The sequence below is a fragment of the Emydura macquarii genome, unplaced genomic scaffold, assembly GCF_026122565.2.
Source record: "Emydura macquarii macquarii isolate MOO-44397 ecotype Brisbane River unplaced genomic scaffold, CSIRO-AGI_Emac_v2 contig_3113, whole genome shotgun sequence".
NCBI lineage: Eukaryota > Metazoa > Chordata > Testudines > Chelidae > Emydura > Emydura macquarii.
In genome coordinates, this window is record NW_027133250.1 from 357,005 (window position 1) to 379,742 (window position 22,738).

Here is a 22,738-nt window from a genome sequence, read left to right on the forward strand (position 1 = left end):
AAAGATCCCCCTCCTCAAAGACTGCTGCAGCAGCGGGGCCTTGCTCCACCACACAGGCCCACCTGGACACACATGCCACCCCTCCTCCTCCTAGACCTTCCCTCCCTTCCCTGGCTACGTCTGGCCAGAAGGCTTCCCCTACCCTCTGCTTTGCCCTCTGGTGGTCCCAGAACAGCTTACCCCCCCTTTTTCTCCCTCGGGTTTCCTTAGTTCTTCTTCGAGTGATTGCTCATGTCCATTCCACTATAGGTGAGTGCACGCCTCCATGCACGAGTCCCGGAACTTTTTTCCCCTTAATAGATCCCGTAGGGCCGGCTCTGGTGTCCCCTGGAGTCCCACGCACATGTCGTGGTATATGAGGCACTGCCGGCCCTACGCCCCCTCAGTCCCTTCTTTCCACCCATGATGGATGCTGGAACTAGCCTTGCTCTCAGCAAGTTCTATTCCCCATTGTTTGAACTCTTTGTTATTCAAAGTACTTTAGTTAGTTTTAAGTAGTGTTAAGTTTAGTTAGATAAGCAAGTCCCTGAGGGACTTAGAGCGGCCGGGCCATGCCCCAGTCGCCTGGATTTAAGCCATGTGCCTCCTGCAGGAAGGCTTTCCCGCTCAGCGACCCCCATGATCGGTGCCTTAAGTGCCTGGGAGAAGAGCACAGGAAAGACAAGTGAAAGATCTGCAGGGCTTTTAAACCGCGGCCTATTGTGGACTGGTACGGCCACTCTCGCTGGGGCAGCTGCCGCCAGCACATTGAAGGGGGTATCCTCGTCCTCCTCTAACTCCGTAACCTCCAGCCCTAAATTGTTAAGGCCTGTGGCAAACCCCTTCCTCGGTCGCCCCTATGTCAAGGGTGGCTGAGAAAAAGTATCATGTCCCGGCCGAAGGGTTCGAGTATCTGTTCACTCACCCACCCCGAGAACCCTGGTGGTGGATGCAGCCAGCCAGCAGGACAGGACAGGCCAGGTCAGCCAGGGTCCGCTCCCAGAAACAAGGACAACAAAAAGCTGGTAAATAACCTTGTTTTTTCCTGCCCCGCCCGGCCCCCAGTGTTTGTTGGCTTGCCCTGCCCTGCCCCCGCCCTTCAGCCTTTGTTGTTTAGCGCTGCCCCGCCCTGCTCTTCCTGAGTCCTGTGCCCTTCCCCGCCCGCCCTTGACCCATGCCTGCCCCTGCCCCCCTATGCCTTTGCTACTTCTCCCTGCCCCAATCTGCCCCGCCCCCTCAGTGTGCCCGGGTGCTCTTCAGAGGCCGTGAGCTCCTAGCACCCCCTTTTCTTTCCATTTTGTCCCTGGTTCACCGCACCCCCTGATGATCTTGTGACCCCCCCCCATTCCCCGGGCAGTCGGAGGAGCCGCCCCCCTCCACATTCCTCTCCTGGTCCCTTTCCCCCACCCCTTGTGGCGCCCTCCTCCTCAGCCTGCAGCCTAGTGGGGAGGAGAGGCTAACCACCCCCCCCCTTTTCCAGCCCCCCCCTCCCACGTTTGCCCCTGAAACTCCACCCTGCTTGCAGCTTAGCAAGGAGGAGTGATCAGCCTTGACCCCTCCCCTTCTCCTTCCCTTCCCTTCCCCCCCAGGTGCCTATTCCCACTCATCCCCCCCAATGGATCAAGCAGTCCCTTTGGTGGCCCCTGTCCCTTCCCCCCAGCCACGGCACAAAAAAGGGAAAGGGCCCCTCCCGGAGGGCACTACCCCCCAGGGTGCGGATCACCCGCCCTGCTGTGGCCCTGCCATCGGCCATGACCCTCTCCTCCCTGGTTGTCCCCTCCACAGACTCTGGGGGTCCTCCTGCCTCAACCCCCAGGGCGTACGCCCAGGTAGCTGCCACCCCTCCAGCTGCCGCCTTGTCATCTGCCCCCGCCACCTCTTCCAGTTCCATCTCTAGCGGCTGGGGATCCTTTCCCACCCTGACCAGGAGACACGGCATCCAGTGCCTCCTGGTGCCCGCCTCGCCCCATGTTGAGACCTACGTGCGGGCGTTGGTGCAGGTGGTGGGGCCCTCAGCCATTGCAGCGGCCTCCAAGATGTACAGCAAGGTCGTGTTTTCTGGCATTGGAGGCTGCCATCCAGGAGGCGGGAGAATAGGGCCTGTCGGTGCGGGGCGTCTATGTACCCCAAAAGCTCCTGGAGGACCTGAGCGTACGGGTGGTCCTTACCTCCGTCCCACCCTTCCTCCATAACGCTGCCCTGCTCCCCTTCCTCTCCACCCTGGGAAAACCAATCTCAGTTCTCACCCTTCTCCCGCTGGGCTGCAAGGACCCGCCCTCCGTCACGTTTTGTCCTTCCACCAGTAGGTTCAGCTCCAGCTGCTGCCAGTGCGTGATGGGGAGGCCCTTGAGAGGTCCTTTCTGGTGCCCCATCAGGGGGCCCAATACCAAATCCACTATTCTTCAGGGGAGGCACGGTGCTTCCTCTGTGGGGCGACAGGTCACAACCGGAGCAGCGCCTGGGTCGCCTGAGGTCCCGGTGGGCGCTGGCCCTGCCACCGCCAGCAGCCCTAGGCGCCTGGCCTCTATGGCTGCCCCTCCTCCTCCTGTGCACGTCTCCGCTCAGGGCAAGGGGGCGGCTCCCCTGTCGTGCCCTGGTGAGTGGCTGGGCCCCGTTGCCCCCCATAGCGAGCTGTGGGACAGAGCTCGTGGAGGAGAGGGCACCCAGGGCTCGGCATTTATCTATGAAAGAATGTTAGCACATAGGTTTGGGAGTTTATGTGCTATATGAAAATAGCCCAGAAACTATGGTTACAGTTTGATTGCAAAGTTTGCAGCTGTGCAGATTCAGGTAGGCCCCGAACTGGTCCCCTGGAGCAGTGTTGACTCTGCTCACACAGTCCTGGCTGGGGATGTTGCCAAGTCCCACTGCCTTTCAAGCCCAGCCCCTTTTACTGCCTAGAGCCGCCTTTCAAGGACCTTGATTTCCCCCCACTAGCTGGAGCTAAAATGTGTTTGCTTGGTTTAGAGGGAGATAGAGACGGCATGCGATACCCTGTCAGCAGCATCCCACCAGGACCTGCATGCAGCATTCTCTCTCTCTCTCTCTCACTCTCACTCACTCACACTCACACACACACACAGTGCAAGGCGCTAAGGGGCTTCCACACCCTATTTCCCTGCCAGCAGCAGCATCCCACTCCCTGCCCCGATGGAGTTCACACCAAGGGAGGTGCCTGCAGTGGTTCCCCCTGTGCCGGACACGAGCTTGCACCCAGCATCTTGTTCTGCCAGCCCCGCCCCTGCTGCCCACAGCGGCCTCTGGTGGCTGAAAGGCGGGCGGGGCACTGGGGGCACAAAGGCGCGAGCCTGAGGCCGGGTGACTCGGGCGGGCGGCGCGCTCGCGCACACTCCCAGTCCCCGCCCTCTGGCTAAGCAAAGCAACCTGCGGCGCGCGCTGAGGAGGCGTCAGCAGAGAGCCGCCGGCCCCGGCCCCGCCCCCACGCGCAGAATTAGCGACACCGAGGGCACGTCGTGATGCCGGGGCGGGGCTACTGGGGCGAACGTAGCGAGGGCACGTCGGCGTCGTGACGCAAGGGGCCGGGCGGGGCTGTGGCGCGTGCGCTGTGTGCACTGGCGCGGGCCCTTTGTCCGGCGAGCGGCGAGGACGCGGAGCGGGCCGGAGGCGATGCTGTCGGGCGGCAAGAAGGCGGCCGAGGGTGGCGGGGAGAGCGGGCCGGAGGTGCCGGTGCCGCCGCCCGGCCTGCCGGGCTCGGAGGGCGGCGCGGGCGCTGGGGGCCCGGAGCGGACTCCCCGCAAAAAGGAGCCGTGCCGGGCCTCGCCCCCGGGGGGTCTGTCCGAGTCGCCGGCTGCCGGCGCCATCGTCGCCCCCGGCACCGAGACCACGGGCATCGCCGAGACCCCCGAGGGCCGCAGGACCAGCCGCCGCAAGCGGGCCAAAGTAGGTGCCGGCCCGGGCTGCGTCGGGGCTGGGCCGGGCTCGGACCCCGGTTTCCCAGCAGAGGCGCTGCTGGGAGCTGGATCGGGACCGCCCGGCGCTGCTCCTTGTGGCCGGGCTGCCGCTAGCCCGGCTCGGTGTCTGCGCCGGGCCCTGCAGGTACCGGGCTGTGAAACCCGCCCCACCGCTGCGCGCCAGGCCTGCGGGGGCCGGATCCCAGCTCCAGCGGGCAGGGCGGGCACGGGGGGTGAGGGGGCGGGGGGAGGCCTAGACGTGATTTGAAAGTGAACGTGTCGGAAGCCCCAGAGGCTGGCAACGCGCTGAAGAAATGCGAGCAGTGAACGGGCAGAGCCGGCATGCCGTGTGCCTCGTCCGCCGTGCGAGTGCGTTCATCTCCAAGTGCTGTCCGGCTGGCCCCGTCTGTCGAGAAATAACACGGCATTTTTCTGGCTTGGATAGGGAGGAGATGAAACCCCTGGGGCTACGGATTCCATCCCCCACTTTTTTTTGTTCCGGTAACATCAATAGTGAAATGGCATTGGCGTTGTTGTTTTCAAGTCTCAAGGCAGGTCTGTACTGCACATTTGCATGGCAGAGCGGTGCCGCTGCAGCACTTTTGGTGAAGAGCCTCTGAGAAGCCAACAGGAGAGAGCAGCTTTCCCTTTGGCTTTAATAACTCCATCTCCACGAGAGGCGGTAGTGCTCTCTTCTGCCAACATAATACTGTCTGGGGGGGGGGGGTTAAGATGTGTAGAACTAGTGGCTCAAGGTTTTTTTCACATAGTTATACCAAATTAAGAGCAACATAGTTATACCAAATTAAGGGTGTAGTGTTGCAGCTTCTTTGCAGACTTAATGAAAATTTCTGCATCAAGGCACAGTGAGGCTTTTTTTTGTGATCACATAGACCACAGTTTTCAAATGTGTGTCTGAGGTCAGGCACCTAAATCCCTTTTCAGATAGTGATCTGATTTTTAATAAGATGCTGAATGTAACCTTTGGGAACTGTGTATCTCTAAAAATTAATACCTACATCTGTAGGAAACCATTAAGAATATGATAACTTGATTCTTATTTAAAAGCGTATTTGGAAAGGGAAGCAGTACAGAGTAACATTTCATGAAGTGTGTGGAGCCCTCTGGTGTAAGAAAGGAATGCCTCTTTGAGGCTCCTTTTCAGCACAGAATGGCTGTTTATTGCAAGGTTACTAACCTGCCCAGCACTAGACACGTGTGCATAGTTTTCTTTTGCAGGAGTCTTACTCTTGGCTCTGTGCTTCTGTCTGAGACAGGCTGGAGATTCCCCATATGCTCCTGTTTTTGGGCCTTTGAAGTAATTTCCCCACCCATCTCCTTTCCAACTTCCTTTCACTCCAAATCTTCTCAGCTGGCTTATGGCTTTGCCTTGATGCCACTAGCTTGTCAGATGCTTTGTCCTCTCTTACTTCCCAGTCATTTGCCATTAAACAATTTTAAATTGCCTGTTGTGTTTTGTTGGTGCAGTGTGTTATTGTACCTGAGCTGGCCAGGCTTCAGGGTCAGTGGATCTATATATAGAGAGAGAGTGTGGCTTAGGGCAGCGTTGTTTCAACATTACTGTTGCTGTGTTAGCAATCTGTATGTCATCTGGGCTCTGTTTCTCGTTTAGTTGAATGGCCTTGAGAAAGGCTAGCCTGCGTGCAATCTAGATTCTGTAGTCTTTGATTAAACTGAGTTGATAGTTCTGTGTCCAGCTACACTTCCAGTTTTTAGACTAACAGGGTGAAAATTACCCTTCACAATTCTCTTGGATTGGAAGGCTCTAGGAACATATAAAGAACGAAGACAGTGACCCCACACACAGTCGCAAGAAAGAAGTCTTGTCTGTATTAAGTTTTACAAAGCAGATGATTATGGTTACAATCACACATAAGTATGCAAAACTTGAGAGAGCCCATGCAATAGCCAATGCAGTGTTTCATACTCATACCCAAAGCTAATATAGAGCTGTGGTTCCCAAACATGGGTCCATGCCCCTTGCGCCCACACATTAGCTGCAATCTGGTGGCGGGGCCAAAGCCAGAGGCAGGAGCTGCAGCTGTGGAGCCTGGGGGCCTGAACAGGGCTGCAGGGCTAGGGCTGCAGCTAAGGGCCGGGGCTGGAGTGGAGATGGGGGTTGAGCAGGGCTGGGTGGCACTTCCCTGTCCCCGTGGGGGCTGACCTAGGCCCTGCTGCACCCCCCCCAAAGGTTCCTCCATGCCCCAAAGGTAACCACCACAGTTTGGGAACATCTGCTATAGAGTCTGGTTGATCTCTTAACAGGTGGTCATCAATGGAGGGGTCTTCCCACCCTATTGATGCCAAGGAACCGTTTGTGTCGTGTTATGACCATGCCTAACAACATCCATGTGCAGGAGGGTTCCAACCTCCTTTGCCTTATACGTACTTCCACACCCCATTGTTTTTGGGGTGTCTCACTTCTCATAGGTGGTTCTTTTAGTTCCCTTTATTCTCATTAGCATCTATGTGCATGTTTCCATGGTAACCTGCAGTAAGCAGACTTTTCCATGATGTTGCAATCAGGTGTCTTGCTGTCTAGATGGGTACATTGTAGCATATTTTCCCAGAATATCTGCACATTTTTTACAGTAATCTTGTAATTTCACTGGCACAGAGTCATTCCTGGGTCACCTATTTATGTCAGGCCTCCTTAAGCCTGAGGCCTAGTGTGGCTAAGGTGGAATTTTATGGGCCATACCCTGTAGGCCTTGTGTTATGCTCTGTTTTGCTTAGTACACGCTTATTCCTCCTACATACTTGTCAATCTTATACTCCTATAATCCTGTCCTACTCTTATCTATACCTATACCTGCAACTTAAATCTCTTCCTCACATGTTGATTACATATGAAATAGTGTATGCGTTTTCCATGTCCATGGATAACACAATTACATGATAATATGAATTAATTGGCTACCATTCTTAAGGCAGGAGCACCTGAAAACCCTCCTAACGGCACCAAGTTGGTCATCTTGAAATACTGGCTCGAATTGTTTCAAAGACTTTATCCTCAAAGCTAAGGTCTGTCAAAATCCTCCACTTGAGCTTTGGGTTGCCACATCAGAGCTACTTGTTTGTTTTGACAGAGTGGAATGCTGATGCACTGATCTCATTCGCCTATAGGAGACAACAAATGAGGTCCAGCAATCCTCTGGTGCACCGCTTCCAGTGCTGGAGTCAAGGAAGCATTAGTTGTGCCTCGTAGAAGTTGCCTCCTATTAGCAGATTGCAATCTAGAGTGTGCTGCAGTGATTTCTGTGCTGTATTGCTAGTGGGTGGAAGCAGTGCCACAGTATGAAGACAGATTGGAAACCCTCAGCGTTGTGCAAGTGTAGTTCACTTCAGTATGCGAGCCTATAGTACAGGCCTGTGTGTGGGAGACTGCACCAGTATTGGCGTTTAACATAACAGTAAAAACTGCAGACGAGACTCCAGCAGATTTGTTTTGAACTAGTGATAGTATCAATGGGAGTTTCTTTTTTTAATTTCTCTAAGAGTAGATACAGCTACAGAGTATAAATATTCTGAATAAGAATCTTTTCCTTAATCACATTTCACTTACTTGGGGCTTGTGAGGTCATTGTTTTAGGTTTTGATGTCTTAAGGTCTTCCATGGTAAATAAGCCTGAATTTCTAATATATATATTTCTTATTGGTAGATGAGTTAGTGTCTTGCAGAATGGGAAGCTCAAATGCACCTGCTTGAAAGCCAGCTGTTACTCTGAGGGGGACCTCTGCTCAGGGTACTCCATCTCTAGCAGCAGAAATGAGAGATCCTGAGCCCCCTTCCTCCAAGGAGAAAAGGCTGAAGCTTTTTTTAAAATGAGGACTGGTGTGTTTTCTCAACCTGCCAGTTCAAGTAACCCTCTAGGGCCTCTGTCAGAGGGACACTGGGCATTTTTCAGCGACTCACTGTTAACTCGTACATATCCTATGCATTATGTGTTGAAGGAACAAGATTGGAGAATCTTATGAAAACAAAATTTTCACCCCACCATTGATAGTGCTCTCAGTTCCTTGTCTCCCAAGAAGAGATGCTGAAGATATTTTAGTCCTTCATTGAGGAAAAATGTTCGGCTGTGCCCTAGGGTATGCGAGACATCTCCGGGGGGGGTACTCAGGAGAAATTGTGTAATGGTGAATTTTATTTATTGCATTTTCATTGTGGCTACTCAGATGAAGCTTTAAAACTCTGTGGGAATTTTTTATATAAGGTAGTTAATTTACTTCAGGATATACTAATGAGAACACAGACACTGACATACAGAACTCCCACCTCCAAATCACAGTACAGTGTGGGTTCAGTTGCTCAGCAACTGTCCAGTCTAACTGAGCTCAGAATTTTTTGGTTGTATACGTTGCACTATAACTATATCTGTACGTAAAAGTGACATACAGACAGATGGCTAGAGACTGGTAGTGTTAAGAAGAACCCACAAAGAAAAGTTTAGGAACCTCTGGTCTAGAGGGCTCAGACGCATCCTGTATCTCAAGGATCTGAATTGGTCTTTTCAAAAGAAAGTTCACAATGGTCAACTTGTAACCCATCTTGATGCTTCTGGACATAGGTGATTGGCTGTGTCTATGCATCTTGCCAATAACTTGCATGTAAGAAAACTTCCCAAGCATGTGGGCATCTCGTATATGTTAAAGGAGAAGAGAATTATCATTGATATATTTTGTCTTTTGGGTTGCTGCTGGAACATTGTGTTCCTGGCATGTTGGTGCTTGTAATGTACTTCTGTAAATACTGGGATTGGCTGATAAGACACTGCTCTGGAAGATGTCCAAGAATCAGTTTGTTTAGGGGCACTGAAGTTCATGATAAGTTACCCCGCTGGGTACATTTGTCATGAACCACATGTGATGGGTGTCCGTTAAATCACTTAATGCACTTCTGAAAGGTGATAAGGGCTGTCTGCGAAACTGTAGAATAGAATAACTTGTTCGCAAAGAACTGAAATACACAAACTCTACTACACATGGTTCAACTCAGCCTTCCTGCCCTGGGTCCAGAATATCAGTCTGGCTGGGAGGATTTTCACGGGCCCAGTAATTGACAGCTTGGACAATGCTGTGATTTTGGAGACATGTGGCTACCAATAGTCATAGTACGTATGCCATGTTTCCATGTGTAAGAACTAGGGACTCAGAAATCCCAAGTGGAAGAAGGGTGTCCGGTATTGATTCCTGGTGGTGGATGACCTAAAATCTTCTGGCCATGTGGGAATTTTCTGTTAGGACCGGACTTCCAAATTCCAGTATCACATTATATAGTGACTACAGATGCGTCCAGCCTGGGATGAGGAATCAACACAGGGACTTCACCCCCAGCAGCTGTTGTCTCAAGAAATAGCAGTTTCATACTCGGACACATTTTTGAGAATTTCATACTTAATCATACTATTTCAGACAGATTAAGCCACTTAGTAGATGATCCTCCATTTGTCCTCTGGGAGTCTTGTCACTTGAGCAAAAAGCTACCATTCTTATGCTTGTGGCATCAAACTGACTGTTGCAAAGACTGCCTTCTTTATTCTTTGGATAGAATTGCTCTGTAAGTCTGTCTGCCAGTATTTGATAGAAAAGTGTTCTGGCCAAGTTCAGGAGAAACCAGCATGATCCGATTAAACCCATGCAGGCAAAGAAGCACATACAATTCGAAGATCAGCTGCAGAGTCAGTGGCCCATCGCATCAGGTTGCATATTATCATGGGTGCACAGGCTCAGTGCTTTGGAACTGCTCTGAATGAAGTTCAGACAGGACCCTCTTGTAGTGGGACAACCTCTTGGTGCACACTCAGTCAAGCCTCTTTGGCTTCAGCACCTCCTGGCTCTGACTTTGGCACATTCAGCACCCCTGTTCACACTGTGAGCTCCGTGCAGTGAGTGCATCTGAATAGGACACATGGGGAAGCCTGCATACCCCCAAAGGGGCCATGCACCCCAACTTTGCAATCAGCAGTGACTCTCCGCCAGCGTTTTAAAACAGAAGGGTTTATTAGTCGACTGGAACACAGCATAGAACAGTTAGTTCTTACTAGCTCAGAAAATGGGAAGTTACAGCAAAATCCATCTGGGGGGGGGATCCAGAGCCCTGGGCTCTCCCTCTGCTTCCCAGACCATGAGGCTGACCAGCAGCCCATCCTCAGTCATGCCCATTTGCCCCTCCTCCGTCCTTTGTCTCTTTCCTGGGCAACCAAGTCACTTGGCCTCCATCTATCTCTTTGTTCTCCAACTCCTTAGGCTGGCTTTTGCAGAGGATGGGCCCCAGCCAAAAGTTGCCAGAATACAGTGTGTCCGGCTATCGTCTGGGCCCAAGGAGCTAGACGGCAGTCACACCTGCCTTCTAGGGATCTCCTATCACACACCCTGTCTCACCACCTAGATACTGGTGCAACACATATGGGAAACTGAGGCATACACAGTATTCATGCAAAACATTAAGAACATTCCCACTTCGTTACACGTGTCTAGCCACAAATGATCAGTCAGAACAAATATGCTTTGCATTCTCCTAGTCCGAAAGACTTTCCAGACAGTCTGGATTCTGGTACAGAGGAGACCCAGAGATATGCTGTTTCTGAGCTAGTATCAACCTAAAAAAACAAATCTCTACATTTTAAGCTGCTTTTCCCTATGATGGTAAGACCATAGCCTATTCTAAGTTCTTTAAACTTTGCTTATGTAAATATTCTGAATGACACAATTTTAGCACCTTGGAAATGATCTTCGCTTCAGATGAACCTACCAGAAGGACTTCCAATTTTATTAACATAAAAGGGTTGCAGTATGGTGCAAACAGCCCTTAAATGCTCCCTTTGCCACCATAATCTTCATTTCCCCAAGTCTGGCTTATTGACACATCTTTCTTACTCATCTAGCAGCAATTTTGACCTTTCAGGAGTCCAAAGAAGATATAGTAAGATTTCCATTGGCCTTTGTCAAGCCATGGTCTCTGTGTCGTGGGGTATTCGTGGTCCTGACACAGCTGATTTTGAATCACTCAGTATCTGTGAACTGTAGTTTCTTACGTGGAAGGTAATTTCCTTGCTGACAGTAACTTCAGCTCACAGAGTAAGCTATTTATCGTGAACGATCCATCCTATACCAAATTTTATATGGAGTAAGTGATTCTACAGTTGTATCCTAAATTCCTTTCTCTCTTTTTCTGAGCATTACAACAGAGATGCAGGAGTTATCTGAGCTCAAAAGTGTGTGAGATCCGTCTTTAGTGAGCTAATCATCATCCTGCCAGCATTCCTTCAAATTCAGCATATCCATGCCAGTGAGGTCCTATTCTCAACTTGATGTTCAAAGTTCCCTTTAAAAAAAGTTCCTCCCATGTGTCATGTTCATTGACACAATTTTGCTTTTTCTGTCAGACATTTCTCTAAGTGAAGCTTCCTACTCCCCTGTCTTTAAATAAGTTACTTTCTTCAATGTGAAAATTGTATGAGATGACTTGTCCATCTTGGTTTGGGGCTTCTGTTTTTTTGTTAAATGGTCTGTTTTCACTAAGTGATTTTTATCCAAAAAAACTCCTGATGGTTTTCTTCAGAAAAACTTCATTTGATATAGTCATTGCTTCATGCTCACTAAAGGGATCTGAGAATACTGATGGTTGGAAATTGTGTGATGGAACTTGCACTCAGTTACCCCATCTGAGGACCAAAAGCCCTGAGTGTGTTTCCATCCTGTGTAGTGCTAAAACATCAGATCTAACAGAGGGATTCCCATTTGGAGTCTTTTTCAAAGAAGAATTAACAGGTAATATCCCATGTTCTCTAGTGGGCATTCTGAGAGCCTTCCAGGAGATTTCCTCAAATATTCACAATCCTATAGGAGACTTTTTAGTCCTTTGCTGTGTTCCTGCTCTAACTCTGTCACAAGTTGGCAAATGTTTATTGCAAAACTATTCTTGCAGCTACAGTATCTAAGATTAAGAGGATCACTACTTTAAACTGAAACTTCATGGATGCTTTCTTAACATTGTTTCCAGTGCTTGCTTTAGTAGAAAAACCCATTGTCTTGGTGTTGATGATCCTATGATTATGCTGTTTGCAGGTGGAGTACAGGGAGATGGATGAGAGTCTTGCAAACCTTTCTGAAGATGAATATTACTCTGAGGAGGAGAGAAATGCTAAAGCTGAAAAAGAGAAGAAGCTACCACCACCACCACCACCAGCCCCTCCAGAAGAAGAGAATGAGAGTGAGCCAGAAGAGCCATCTGGTGAGTGGAGAATCAACTCTCCTAACAGGGTAGCACACTTACTGTTTCAGTTGCAGAAACGTTTGGTTATTCAGGTACAGCATCATGATCACTGGGTTCAGTTTAGATCTAGTATGAAAGAAAGAGATGTCTGTCCTGTGAAACTTGCTTTGCTGGTCTGTGTGCGAAAAGAGGCTAGGCAAATATATAAGAGCAGATTGATACAAGACTAGAAGATGGCAATGTGCTTGATGAGACTGCAAACTGAGACGAACATTTAGCACTAGAATTTCTGTCTTTCCATGCTTGTCTAGATAAACAAATCCCTGTCAAACCAGCTGCTGTCTCCGAGGCTGGCACTTCTGCTCATGTGCAAACGTTCATTCTGTTTGTCTTCTGTGAGAAACGATGCCAGGAATTATTAGGTGAATCCTGTGCTGTGTGCTATGCAGATAAGACTCGATGCTGATAATGGTTCCTTCACACCATAAATTGCAAATCTGTAGGCTTGTATTCTTGTATTTCTGGCCAAATACTGTTTGCATAAACATTACTGCTTTCCTCCCTGCTTTTTGATAAAGGTGAAAGATTCCCTTTAGAAAAGGGAATGGGAGTGTAAGTGTACTCAGACTTCATATTTGTGAAATTTGTGGCTGCTTTTTGTGCCCTGTGTCAGTCCTACTTTCTAAAAAGAAAGCAGCTATAAGATATTTATTGGTACTTAGAGTATGAGTGCTACTCAATACATGCTCTGTGCCTTCAGATTTACTCCCAAAAAACGTTTGCCCTTGTGTTGCTATATCTTACTTATGAATTAAATAATCCTTTTTAAAATTACGCCTTTAGGAGAGAGATTTTTAAATATGTGGTGGCTTTTGGTTTTACGTTTCAGTCTTTGCCTGCATAAAACTTGCAGCCTTGCCAGTTATCTGTTGATATAGAGAATTCTTGGTCTTCCTCTCATGCTGCTCCTAATCTCCTTCTCACTGAGGATCATGAGTGAGAATGCAAACTATTGAGATTGCAAATGGACGTTTTCCGTTTGATGAGGACTATCACCCAAAGCTTCAGTAAATGTCAAACTCTAACTGTATGTGACCTGGCTAATGCAGAGTAGAACCTGAACCCTGAAATCTCTCTATTCAGGCAATAGGAATGGGCCCCAATCTTAACACATGATACAAAAGTTCTTTTCCCTCCATGTAGGTAACTCTTGAGTGAAAAAACTAAAATGACAAAGATCTTTGTGTGTGTGTAGTTTTGTTGTAGCTGTGTTGGTCTCAGGATATTGGACAAGCTTCTGTTGGTGAGAGAGATGAACTTTTGAGATCACACAGCTCTTCTCCAGTAATATTACCTCACCCTCCTTGTCTTTCGAAGGGTCTTTATTTCATGATAGCCAATCTCTGCGAAAAATGGCATTTTAATGTGTGCAATTAAGCAACTCTGCTGAGTAACTGCCTAAGTTAGAATACACTGAATGGATGTAATCATTATTATGCATTTCACTTGTGCTTTTAAAACGTGGGAAGGTGTGGGTAGGTATGTGAGTACATACCCTATCTGCTCTCTACTTGCCCAAGCCCTGTCTCCTTTGTCTCCATGTCTACGCTGCTATTTTAGCTGCTACTGCTACCTTTCCTCCCCATTGCCTGCCCTCTGCCAGAGCCATTCACTGACACACACAGCATCACATGGCAGCGTGGACACAGCCTGCTTTTCACAGGCATATAGCTAGACATATACAATGTGCTGTCACCAGTAGCGTGTAGTGTAGACATAGCCTTAGATATAGCTTGTTTTTAAAATGTGCTACATTCCTGTGTTGTATTAGAAGACTCTAGAACATGCATAAAATAGTGATCTATGCTGAGCTTGTGCAAGAACACTGTAATTAGAGGGGCTTCTTCACATATATGCTCTGTAGCCTTTTCTTTTTTTATATTTGTAAAATGTGCCTAACACTGCATTTTGGTAAGCATTTAAGTCTGTTTCTGTAGTTGCTAGAATACAGCAACCATCATCAAATATGAAAACATTTGCTACTGTGCTGTGAGTGTAGACTTGCTGAAAACTCTTCATCCAAATAATACTAGCAACGATCTCAGGAACTTTATTCCAGATTCCATTGGTAGCATTTTCTAATGTAGATTTACTCATTGTGGTGAAGTCTCTCATCTCATTCACCTCAATGAAGCATGAAATTCAAAGCTTAATTAGGAATCTCATATAATAAAGCCTACAAAGAAATTAAATGCCGAAAGTCCAGTAATGGTAGATTAGGATTGCACAACTAAAATTAAAAAATCAGAAAATGAAGAATCTAGTTTCTGCCTCACTATTAACTTGGCTGCATTGCATGACCTGTATGTTATTATACTTATTGGTTAAAATTTGTTTATAATACTATGTGAAACCAAAAAAAGAGGACTAAGAAATAACAATAGGTATGAAGTGGATGAGCTGATCTTACTGTAAGAACATTTTGCATTTCTTAACAAATTGTAATTTTGCAATCTTAACATTCATTGGTTTTTCATTTAACCATGGAAACCATTTTGCAACCTTGCTATTTGTTTACTTTTCTGTCCCAAGAAGAAAGTAAAGTAAACTAACAATGTCGGTCACCTAGTGGTTACACAACTTAAAAAGTAGCGAAGCTCTGGGCCTTGTTTAGGATGTGATAGGTATACGGATTGGGGAGAATTTTCAGAGGTTCTGGCAGAGCTGGACCGGCAGAGAGTTCTGGAATTGCAAGCCCTAACACAGACGACTCTCAGTGTGATAAAACAGCTTTCAGAGAGGTATTAATTATTAAGTAACTTTTAAAATATTGTATTAGAAGCTGAATTTCACTTTCCTCCAAGATAGGGGAACCAGCTCCCTCTATTCTTTTCAGTTGCCAAGTGTTATTTTACAAGTTTTTCTGTTACCAATCTAATTGTCTGTTAAATTATATCTGAGTTCTTGGATACGACTGTACTCCTTTAAATTAAGCAACCTTCTTTTTCTTTATTTTTTTCCTCCTTTGGGTCTTTCCTCTCTGCCTTCACCAACTTGGAGATTGTCCTTTTATTACTCCACTTCCTGTGGCCTCTCTCCCCATTCATCCCCCATTTGTCTATCTTCTGTCAGTATTTTTAGTTTGTGATAAGTAATGTTTATAGCTGCTGCTTGCCAAGGGAGCACAAAACTGAATTTGCTCCGTAGTAATGTACTGTCGCTTGCCCAAAATGGCAGCTCTGTTCTTTGTCTCATCTGATTTGTCGTCTTTCTTTCTTACATTTAAATTGAGCATGGAGTTTTAGGCATCCTATGCTGCTTTCCCACTGCCTTTATTTGAATGTGAGTGACTGATACCTTTTGCTATTGTTTCTCCTGTGTGAACGGGAGGAAAGTAAAATGGATTCTTCTACCTACCTTCTTCTTCCTGACTGCTTTTCAAAGCACTCCTTTTTACCCTCACCTGTAGAGGCAGAGGCTCCTTAATATTCTACTTTGCACATAGTTTGTTCAGCTGGAACTGTGACACAATGATAAAAATGTGTGTCAATTTATTTGTTGCTCCTATGGAAAAGGCAGCAGGAGCAGGACCTCCTCAGGCATTTCTCTGATTTGCACCACATTTAACTCCTTGTTCTCAGAAATACGTTGTAAAACCTGAGCTGCGTTCCAATATCTTTAAACCTCATCTGTGGTCAGAAATGTAATTGCTGCTAACAGTACAAGTCAGTAGTTGGTCTCTCTGAACTGGTATTGAAAACATTTGACTGTTGTAAGTGTAAATACAAAGCATCATACATTGTGTAATGGTACTGAGAACATCTTTGCGCTATCTACTCTTGCTGTCAGCACCAGTTCAGAGAGACTGATGGCTGACAGCCAGTGTCAGCAACAGATCAGTTTCCTAGTGTACATAAGGCATGAGTGTGTGACTTGATATGAAAATAAGCTCTTTGTGGTTTACTCTTACTATATGGCTGTGAAGCTCTCAGCACAATAGGGCCCCAGTTCTGGTTGGGACCTCTTGAGTGCTACTTCACTCAGATAATTTTTGGCTCAAGCCCTCTAAAAAATAAATAGTGGGTGTAAAAGTTGTCAGCATATTTCCCCCAATGATAGTCATCTGGTTAACTAGTAAGAAATAAATCTTAGTCCTCTACTTCAGATGAGCAAAAATGTATATCTCCTTCTGCAAAGCTGTGTTCAGCACATGCGATGGGCCAGCACAGACGGACTAGCATTTCCAGTAGAAAATGTGTAGCTAAAGCTTTGTGTTGGTAGTAACTTCTGTGGGGTACTTTTATAGAGTTGTATTGTTCAGATTTCCCTTCTTGTCTGTTTCTTATTGTCTATTTTTATTTTATATGTAGACTTGGGATGTTGTGGAGTTCAGAGTACACTTTCAGCATACGAAAGGATACAAATGTCTGATTCATCATACCATTTTATCAGGGGTTAGATTTGAAGTGGGGGGTAAATTATTAAATTTGTATGTTGAGTTAGGATGTCAGAGACTGTCCCTAACAGGTTCAGACTGTATCCCAATTGTCACAAAAGGATCCCCAAATTTCTAACAAGTAATCTTAACTAGTGTGTTCTGCACCTCAGGGGCCCCATAACTGTGTGATCTGCTTGGGGATGTCACTTTGAACTATTGTGACTGGGGAAAGGCAACTGTCTCATTAGCCACCGTGAGCCTTAGAAGTCTTTTTCCATTGAGAATGGGGGATTTGTTTGGACGTTAGGAACTTTGGCTGTTGGGACATTCCCTTGAAGCATTCTGCTTTGAAGGAGCCTCGACATACGTCTAGACTACCAAATGGTGCTTCGATATCTTCAGAGCATTCCATTACTCCCTGCTCTTTGGGGCTGAGAAGATGTATGGACAGAGCCATCCGATCATAGGCACAGATCTTTTACGAACTGAACTGAGGTAGTCTCTCCTACAGAGTTTAGTGATGTATCAGAAGGGGGCCTATACCAGCTTGCTCCTATAGGCATCACGGCCACACTTATCCCTATTCCTAGAATTACTCAGTTTCCAGTTAGTATTTCAGTTCAGGCAGGACTGCTGTACAGGACTTTTATGTAAGATGAGGTAATTTTGAGGCCTTGTCAAATCTTTCAGCTGGGTACTTTGCATTTCCTTATGCCTCCAGCTCTGGATATGGTGAAAGTTCAAAGTACTTTTGTACCTTAGAGTGTACTGTGTGTGTAGATGTCCACATCAGTGATCAACAGTATTGACACACTCTGCATCTAGGGTTGTCTTAGTGTTTAGATTTACTAGATTGTAGGTGCATCAAGGGCATTGAAGCAGATAATGTTGACCTGAACCTTTTGTGGTTCATGCTTCAAGGAAAGGTTTATGGAAGAGAAGGAAGAAGTTCTCTTGAAAATAATAAATGCTTTTCAGAATGGTTCATACTATCCCCTTTCAGTTGGAGAGATGCAGGGATATCAAAGGCAAGATTATCAAATTTTTGCAACTTCAGACCCATAGGCTCTCCATCCAACCAATCTTCATACTGGTAGTAAAAAGTGTAATCTTATTATTCCACTCCCAGCTGTTAGTAAAGCTGATCATAAGTATTTAGCCACCAGGAATGCTACATACTGTGTGCTTCTACCTTTCCAACAAGAGTCTGATTTAAAGGGTTCCAGTAACAAGGATAAAACTTTAGAAGACTACAAAGTTTGGTGCCCTGGACCTATATTCCAGAAGATGGAATTCTCAGAAAATGTGTTTAGTTAGTTGGTGAAATTTAATACTTAAATCGCCAACTGCCAGGCCTTTATGTCCAAATATGGTTTTAATTTATGGAGTAAGGTCCCTGAGTTCTCCTCTTTCCTTCCACAGGGCAAGCAGGAGGACTTCAAGACGACAATTCTGGAGGGTATGGAGACGGCCAAGCATCAGGTGAGGGTGGCATTTGATGCTTGCCACTTAGTAGCAAGAGCCGCCAAATGAGGGATTGAGGCTTGCAAGTGTGTATGGGTGTGGGTGTCCAGACCTTAGTAAGAAGTACAGGAGACATTAACTCACTTTTGAGAAAGGGCTGAATCTCTTCAAATTGCAGTTGAAGGCTATAGGGACTAAGAAAATAGAAAGTAAAACTACAATGAAATCTCTCAGGCCGATCTCTCATCTCTCCACTTCTCTCCATGTTCAGAGGAGACCAAACATGGGAAAGGGTACTTCCTGCTTAGCTAGCTTTTACTCATTAGAATGACACTGAGCTCCTGGCTTCAGAGCTCTAGGACCTTTTCTAATACACTTGAAGCCCATAGATTTTTTGGAAAGAATTAAGTTCATGAGCAGTGTCCCAGTATTTAGCATAGAAGAGTTACCTGTGGGGTAGTTGAGTCCACTTTTTAATAGACTGGGTCATAAATTACAGCTAACACTTCATCTTAAGTATTGATGTAAGGGATATGCATTTAGCTTGTAATCCCCACCAATTGTTTTCTTTATTTTTAAGTACTTTCAGAATGCTATCAAGATGTTCATCTTCCTCAAACCATGCCACTGTACGCCTGTGCCTCACGAGGAGTGAGGCATGGGGTTTTAATCAAAGTAGTTATCAGTTCCAAGACCCCTTCTGGACCTTGAAGAAATAAACTCTTTGAAGCAAATAAATTCAAGATATCTCTGGGGTTCACCCTTACAATTCTAAATGAAGGAGCCTGGGTTATGTTTTGGACCATGGTACCAGCATAATTACAGAAGGGACACGGTGCTTTTTTCCCCTTGAGTTTTTGACTCTGCATGTTCGCAAATTATACACATGCTACATTAGGATCATACTGTTCCTGGGAGTGTGCTTTACCCACTATGAATGAATGAATGAATACTAGTTTCTGAAAATTGTCAAGAGAGCAGCCTGTTGCCTTCAGAATACTGAAGGAGTGGTTCATCTGAAAATGTCTCAGTAAGTTTTTTGTTTTTGTTTTTTGTTTGTTTTTGTTTTTTAATGGAACAATAGCCAACAAAATCCTTTTGGAATGGTGCCCTGTGAGGAAGAAGAATACCAAAATACAGGTTGGGTTAAATCCTCATGTGTGGTTGGTATTGTAGTCAGGAAGTAGTAAATCTGTGCGTGTTTGTAAAAGAGAGGGGAGTAGAGGAGAATCTGCAATAGAGAACCACCTTAATCATGAAGAGGTTGACAGTTTTCTACACAAGAAAAATGCGTGGATCATCCGGGATGAGACTCTTCCTTCTCTTGTTGAGATGGCTTTCATAAAGCATGGTTCATGTAAGAGTAGAGGGGGAATAGTTTAACCTACCTGAAGGAAATCTAAATTTAGCCTACTTAATTTTAAGAAATCCACTAGAAGGGTATTTAGTTTTAAATGAGCTCTTCTGGCTGGTGGGCCATATTAAAGTAACTGTTGTTGTTGTCTAGATTATATTTTACACCTATTTTTCTGGTCTCCAGGTCTGTTTCCTTAGGGCTTGTCTTTACTAGGCTGTTCCCATGGTTCTGCAGCCATCAATGCAGCAGAATCGATTGAGCAGGTCTGGTGAAGACATGCTCAATCGATTGCCAACACTTCTCCTGTCGACTCTCAAGTACTCCGCCAGAATGAGAAGCATAAACTATGTCGATGGGAGAGCATCTCAGGTTGACATAGCATAATGAAGACTCTGCGGCTACTCGATGCGAGGTACAGCGACTTCAGTTACGTTACATAACGTAACTTGCATACCCTATATCGACAGAGCCACTCAGTTTAGACAAGCCGTCATTCTCTATCTTAGTCCACAAACAAGATAAAAGTAAAGATTTCTTCTCTGTCTCTAATTAGGAAAGCTTATCAAACGTTTGACCTCTTAATTTAAAGCCTGTAATGTCATGAGATCTGAACGTGGCCTTTAAAGAAAACAAAAACCTACTAGAACATCCCTTTAAATCCTTTTGCGGGAGTTGAAGGTTTTCTTTTTATGATACTTTATGGCTGCGGGAGCTTTGTCTCTTAAAATTGGTGAAATACAAACTCTGCTAACCGTGCCATATTCTTTGGAAAGGGGATTTGGTTTATGTATCCAGATTCTTTCCAAAGGTTTTTTTGGGAGTTTTGCATTAGTCATTTGGATATCATGCTTGTATCGATGAGGTGGTGTTTCCAAACAAGTCTCTGATTAGTCCCTAAGTTTCCATTAAAAGCTTGTAAAGCAGTCTAGTTAGCATGTTTGGAATTTGCTCAGTTGCTCTAAAAGCCAGGTCTTAAGACTTTTTCTCACTGCTTCTTGGAGTTATGGGCACTTAATCTCTGGTAGTTAGTTCTGCTAATGGGCGTGATGGGCAGCTTCAGGTTAGTTCACTTGACAATATATGTACAGACAGATGGAAAAGAGCTGCAGAGTGGACCATCCCCCAGACTAGGGAACACTTATTACCCAAGGGATTGATCTGCTCTCTACAATAGGAGACTTCAATAGCCTAATAGATGTTGCTGTCAGGAAATCTTACTTGATATTCAACTTAGTATTTCCAATTTTTATTTTCAGTTTATACTAATTAATCCCCTTGGTCCATGCTCCACAATTATCTGCCTTCTTGGTGTTTAGGTCCTGCAAATGATTGCAGTCAGTTGTCTTCACTCTTAGTTGTCATGCAGTCAAGCGATTTGTAGTTAGTTCTTTTAATCTTTCCTCATAAATCACTCTTCAGCTCCTTAATAGTTTTCTTTAAATTGCTTCAAATTTGTCTTCATCTTTATAGTATAAAAATGCTCAGAACAGTTTCACCAACCTGTAGAAAGAGGATTAATCCCCACCTTCCCATTTTGTAACATGGTGCCTCTGTCCAACCTAAAACCATACAGATGTTTTTGTTGCCACAACACACTTGCAAGGTCATACCTAATGTGATGCCTATTACCATCTCTTGAACAAGTCCAGCATCTGTACTGACTATGTAAGTCTCATTTCATTATCTGTGTTTTGGCATTTTTTTCCTTGGAAATATTAGCTTGTATTTTTTCAGGTTGACTTCTTTTCTTCTTGTATTTCTCACCTTCCTAAGTCACCTGGTATTTTTAAATTGTCCTCATGTTTGCCTCAGTGTATTTTTTTTTTTTTTTTGGTCCAGCTTTTTGTGCCTGTAAGATGTACCTTTCAAGTGAATTCTGGCTGTGCCCTTTCCTTTTATGCAGATATGTCTGTTTCTGTACACTAATTTTGTGTTACTTGTGTAGTTAATTTTGTGTTCTACTATAACTTAAGGATTATGGTCTAGATAATATTATCGTTTTTGCAGTTTTCTGCAAGCTGTGATTTCCATTTGTTCCAAGAATGTTAAATGTTCAGGTACCTTAATTGGACACCCTCTTTGCATGTAGAGAAACAGCTTCTAGTTTGTCCAGCAGTAGACTTTAAGCATTCAGTTACCTAGGAAAAGGTAAAATTCCTTTCCTTTTATTTCACTCAGGAAAATATGGCAGTCTCTTGCATGGACCAACACTCCATTGCTGTACACATTATGGCTAGTTAGTTAGGCTAAAGGGATGAACTGTGTGGGTTTCTCTAGATTTAGGAAAAGAAGCCAAGGTTTGAATTAGGGTTAAACTAGACAAACCCTTAGAAAACTGGGTAGCAGATGGGAGGAATCTTTACATTGTCCTCTTTGTGGTTGACAGCCCTCTTGGCTTAGGAGGGGGTTCCTGAAGGTTTGTAGAGCTTTGAGGGAGAGATCTAAACCAGTTATTTCTTACTGATAAACAGTTTAGTTTTCTTTTCATATTTTTTTCTCCACACATTTACTTGTTGCTTATGTTTAAATCCTGCATTCTTTTATAGTAGTGCAAGTGCTGATGAAAATAATGTTTGAGCCCAATTTTGATATGTAACTCAAAGCACTGTTTGAGACAGATGTGGCTTGCAGAAATAGACAAAAGGTAATAGTGAAAGTGTAAGATGAAACCAGTTGGTGCATCATTATACAGTATATGAATATTCTAGGTGGCTTGACCAGGAGTGGGAGCATCTTAGTAAAAACACCAACGTGTCAGTTGCTTTTGCAGTACTTGTTAGATACACTTCTTCTTTTTTGCAGGTGTGGAGGGCGCAGCTTTCCAGAGTAGACTTCCGCATGATCGTATGACATCTCAAGAAGCTGCCTGTTTTCCAGACATCATCAGTGGCCCACAGCAGACACAGAAGGTGTTCCTATACATCAGGAATCGCACAGTAAGTTCTTAAGTATTAGGAACATTGACAGGAATATTTCCATACCTCCTTAAGAGGTCCAAGAACATCTGGATGGCTCTGTCTGGAGGTTGCTTCTTGTTGTGATTGATGATCTCTGTGATGAGCTGTTCCATTTCAGAAACCCATCACACAGAAAAATCAGTTCAGGTAGTTCTTATCCAGTTCTGGATTGAGGCATTCTTTTGTGAGGCAGTATAGGAAATCTACACTGGTGTTGGACCTGTGTCTTGGATACTGTGCACTAAGGTTACAAACAGAAGTCTCATATAAGATTCTCTTTTTCAACTAGTTTCTTTTTGGGCAGAAACTTCTATGTTGAGTCTCAGCCTGTTGTAGGATTTCTGGAGAACGTTTGTTTGAAAAAATACCATTTTCCACTTAAGCTAATTTTTT

At 45.4% G+C, this 22,738-nt stretch overlaps 1 protein-coding gene across 4 annotated transcripts in view; it reads left to right on the plus strand.

The window, feature by feature from the left end:
* Positions 1-3,426: 3,426 nt before the first annotated feature.
* Positions 3,427-22,738, plus strand: part of KDM1A (lysine demethylase 1A) — a 111,809-nt gene continuing 92,497 nt past the window's right edge. Inside the window, exons 1-4 of one of the 4 annotated variants that reach the window (XM_067530770.1) lie at positions 3,427-3,879; positions 11,982-12,147; positions 17,990-18,049; positions 22,191-22,324. In XM_067530770.1, coding sequence (XP_067386871.1) covers positions 3,607-3,879; positions 11,982-12,147; positions 17,990-18,049; positions 22,191-22,324 — 633 coding nt within the window. In that variant the 5' untranslated portion in view covers positions 3,427-3,606. The remainder of the gene's footprint in view (positions 3,880-11,981; positions 12,148-17,989; positions 18,050-22,190; positions 22,325-22,738) is intronic. The other 3 variants (XM_067530768.1, XM_067530771.1, XM_067530769.1) reach the window with 3 other exon arrangements.